The sequence below is a fragment of the Oreochromis niloticus genome, linkage group LG4, assembly GCF_001858045.2.
Source record: "Oreochromis niloticus isolate F11D_XX linkage group LG4, O_niloticus_UMD_NMBU, whole genome shotgun sequence".
In the NCBI taxonomy this organism is placed as follows: Eukaryota; Metazoa; Chordata; class Actinopteri; order Cichliformes; family Cichlidae; genus Oreochromis; species Oreochromis niloticus.
The window spans coordinates 881,243-885,284 of record NC_031969.2 but is presented as its reverse complement, the minus strand read 5'-3'; the positions used below and the strand labels follow the sequence as shown (position 1 = coordinate 885,284).

General features: G+C 40.8%; 1 protein-coding gene across 1 annotated transcript; it reads left to right on the top strand.

The window, feature by feature from the left end:
- The first annotated feature begins 732 nt into the window (after positions 1–732).
- LOC100696100 (zinc finger BED domain-containing protein 1) lies at positions 733–3,272 on the top strand. Its single transcript, XM_019355249.2, has 3 exons — positions 733–1,928; positions 2,105–2,357; positions 2,524–3,272. The coding sequence occupies exons 1-3, from the start codon at positions 811–813 to the stop codon at positions 2,989–2,991; spliced, it is 1,839 nt and encodes a 612-aa protein (XP_019210794.1). The 5' UTR covers positions 733–810; the 3' UTR covers positions 2,992–3,272.
- Positions 3,273–4,042: the final 770 nt, after the last annotated feature.

The following is a 4,042-nucleotide window of genomic DNA, read 5'->3' as shown; positions in this document are numbered from 1 at the left end:
TTCTAATGCACCATAACTGAGTAGAGGCAAGCGAAAACTGCCTTGACTTGCCCTCAAACAACGCTTTCTAACTCTAAATCTATTTGGAGTATTGATATCATTCTTTCACCGTAAGAGACAGCAGGCTTTGGTGAACAGTCATGGAAATTTTCAGGTCTCTGTGGAAATCCATCAAAAAGATATGACGAGAGAAAAAAGTGCCTCATTTCCAGAGTTTGAAATCTGAAGAAATCTGAGCGAAGGACGAATTTCCTACCCTCAAACAAGTGTAACTCATCTCAAAACGGTAATAGGTGAGAAAAAAATTCTTGAATTGTGAGCGTCAGGAGTGTCTGAAGATATACTGGGACAAGCCTCATGTTTTAACTTCGCTTCGTTAAGGAGATATGACGATTCGAATATGCCTCTCATTACAGAAATCAAGCGGTGATTTTGAACAAACTCTCCATTGACTTTCTATGGAGAGTTTTCAGACTTTGTGTTGGTCTGAGGAGATTTGCCAAAATTCTATAAATCTCACAACAATGATGGTGACATTTTCGGAAAGCCAGCAAAAATGCCTACGTTTTGATTAGGGGTGTCAAATTATCGCGTTAATTGCGATTAATTAATTACAATGCTATTTAGCGCGTTATGTTTTTTAATCTCGTTAATCTAATTTTTAATCTCTTGACGTCATTGATTTTGTATGAGAGTTGCTATGTTATAAAATCCGTTTTTATGTGTTGGGCTCCTTGTGCTTGACTTGTTGGGGGTGGAGTCACGTCGTGAGGTCAAGGTGAGAAGTGGTGATTAGCTTACAGTGTGGATATGGAGGCGCATCTGAGAGTTGTTGGCCCAATGAACGGGAAATTTGTATTTCATAAACGCCCCGACGGCACCATTGACAAAGGTAAAGTGGTCTGCCTAGAGTGTAAGAAGGAGTTTGCTTACCACCGAAGCAGCTCAAGTTTGGCCTATCACCTCAACGCAAAGCACCCAGCCGCGAGTGCAGCAACAGCTAGCAGTGAAGACGTTAGCAATATAGCAAGCCAGAGCAAAGCTTTTCGCCAAACAAAACTAGAGAATACCCCTCGTATGAGCAAGTCTGCGACCGACAAGCTGACTAATGTTATTGCCAAGTGGATAGCGATGAACTGTAGGCCGATAAATATAGTAGAGGACGAAGGATTGACAGAGGTGTTGCAAATTGCGTCCAATGACCCGTCATACAAGCCGCCGTGCAGGACTACAGTAATGACCAAAATCAGCAAAATGTACGACGGCGAAAAGAAAAACAAACTTGAGATTTTGGCGGAGGATTCTCCCAACTGTGTTGCTATAACCGGAGATCACTGGACCTCAGCTGGCAACCACAGCTATTTTGGGGTGACTGGACACTTTATTGATAGTGAGTGGAACCTCAACTCATTTGCACTGACCGTCATGAGAACAGAAACCAGGCACTTTGCTGATAAATGCGCCGAACAGTTCCTCAAGGTAGCAAATGACTGGGGTATTGAAAACAAGATATCCACCATTGGCACAGACAGCGCAGCAAACATGCTGGCTGCTATGAGAGCACTTCCATATGAGCACATCGCCTGCAATGCTCACATTCTCCAGAGGACCATCACGGTATGTCTCGATAGCAGTGGTTTTGTCGGTGTACTGGCAAAGTGCCGCAAGATTGTTGGTCATTTTAAACAAAGCCCTGCGAGTACCACAGAACTTAACCAACAACAAGTAGCACTCGGAAAGAAGAGCGATCAACTTATACAGGATGTACCCACCAGGTGGAACTCGACTCTCGCAATGGTCTCACGCCTCCTATGTAACCGAGAGGCTGTCCAGGCTACGTTGGACCAACAGAACCACAGGTTGGTCTTGCCAACCGAAGCTGAGTGGGCGAAACTGCAGAGGCTGGAGCTCCTGCTTGAACCATGCAAGTAAGTTCAAATAAACACCTTCCCATTTTAATTATATAAACTACTGTTACATGTGTAAAATCAAAATTAATGAACATAACAAGGAACTTTTAAGGACAATTAAATTGGGAATCAGTTACACTTTGATTTAAATGAATCCAGCTAGGTTTATTTAGCAAACCTCTCCACCTCTGCAGGTATGTGACAGAGCTGCTGGGTGGTGAGGCCTACGTCTCTTGCTCTGTAGTGCTGCCTGCTTTTCGCCATCTGTACCGTGTCATGGACATTACTGATGATGATCCTGCCTACGTGGTGAAGTTCAAGAATGCCTTCCAGAAGGATCTGGCAGCACGACGAGCTAATGGCAACGAGATATGGTTCGAGGTGGCCACAGCATTGGATCCACGGTTTAAGGATTTGAAATGTCTTCCAAGAGAAAAGAGGGAACAGGTAGGACAATAAGGTTAAGCTGGACTAATGAGTCCAATTCATTATCAAATCAAACTTTTATTTATTATATGGAACACAAAGTTCTTTACAAGATTAAATAAAATTAAAAAAAAAGCACTTAGTTTTAATCACAATCATTCATTCATTCATTCATTCATTCATTCAGGTGTGGACCATTCTGGAGAATATGCTCCAGGCAGCAGAGCCCAGAAGAGCAGATAGTCTCCAGCCCTCCACAGAGGATGATGGACCAGCTCAGAAGAAGAGGAGGAGCGAACTCCTTCTGGGGTCTGACTCTGACTCAGAAGATGGAATTGAGTCTGGAGAGCTGCAGCGCTACAGAGCAGAACCCAGCATCAGTATTGATGACTGTCCCCTGCAGTGGTGGTATGCTCACTCAGGAGTCTATGAAAAGCTGTCAGTCCTAGCACAAAAGTACCTGGCCTCCCCAGCTACCTCTGTACCCTGTGAGAGACTCTTTAGCCTTGCAGGCCACATAGTGCAAAAGAAAAGGGCAGCCTTGCTTCCAGAAAATGTTACCAGGCTGGTGTGTCTTAGCGACTGGCTGAGGAAGAAGAAATTAGACACATGTGGTCAGCATAGCTGCTGTGTCATTTGTAGCCTACTAGAATAGATTGCTTGATGTTCAGCACTTTTTTTTGTGATGGAAGAATACTTTGATGTGCTAACTTGCAGCACTGCAATGTCAGTTTTATTTTTCATTATCTGAAGCAGAGGAATTTCAGTGCTGTATTGCTCAGAAAAGAGCAACTCTGATGTGCTAACTTGCAGCACTTAATTTATTTGATTTTATTTGTATTTATTTTTCCACTTATTTTACAAAAGAATACAACAGTATGTAAATGGTTGCATCTGTTTAACGTTTGTTAAACAATAAATGACTTTATAAAGTCACTTTCTTTGTTATATATCAGTCTTTTGGTCTGCCACAATAAGTTGAGGGCTTTCCTCAGCTATTTTTAGGTGAGATTAAAAAAGAGATTAATTAGATCAATTAATTAAAAATCATAATTAATTAATCTCTATTTTTTTTTAATCTCTTGACAGCACTAGTTTTGATGTATAATTTGTGGAAGTTGAGTGAAAATTGAGCAAGTAGCAAGAAGTTGTTCGGACATAAAGAGAAGACTGCGAAACCTACAGTGGCACACTGGAAGCCAAGTGCATAGCAACCATAACAACGCATGTATTTTCTGAAAAATCACAATTTTGCAACTCAAAACTTTAAGAGGGATAAAAGTAAAACTGTAACAGATATGAAAAAGCTGAATCATTCATGAATAGCCCAATAATTTGTGAACATTTTAAAGTTTGAATGGTTGTTCTACGTGAAATTAGGAAAAAGTAGTTAAGTTTCAAAAACAAGCAAGTTTTAGCAGAATTGCGGAAGTTTCCCATTCATTTCAATGGGACAAATTAAAGGAAAAAAGCTTCATATTTTAAAAAGTATAATAGTTAAAAATACCAAAAGTCATAGCGCACATTAGCAGAAATAGCAGAATAGTTTAAAATTTGAACGGTGAAAATCGGCTGAAAATTGTGGAAGTAGAAAAGTGCCAAAAAAAGTGCAAAAAGTGGCAACTAGAATAACTAGAAAAACTAGAAAAATTTGCATTTCCTGCGAAAATGCTGTGTGGATGCCTTAACGCTGAAGCTGTCTGCTG

Bases quoted from the DNA above. Each gene is read 5' to 3' on its own strand.
- LOC100696100 (XM_019355249.2), top strand. From the start codon at position 811: ATGGAGGCGCATCTGAGAGTTGTTGGCCCAATGAACGGGAAATTTGTA. The intron at 1,929-2,104 runs GTAAGTTCAAAT...CCACCTCTGCAG, and splicing joins CTCCTGCTTGAACCATGCAA to GTATGTGACAGAGCTGCTGG. The intron at 2,358-2,523 runs GTAGGACAATAA...TCATTCATTCAG, and splicing joins CAAGAGAAAAGAGGGAACAG to GTGTGGACCATTCTGGAGAA.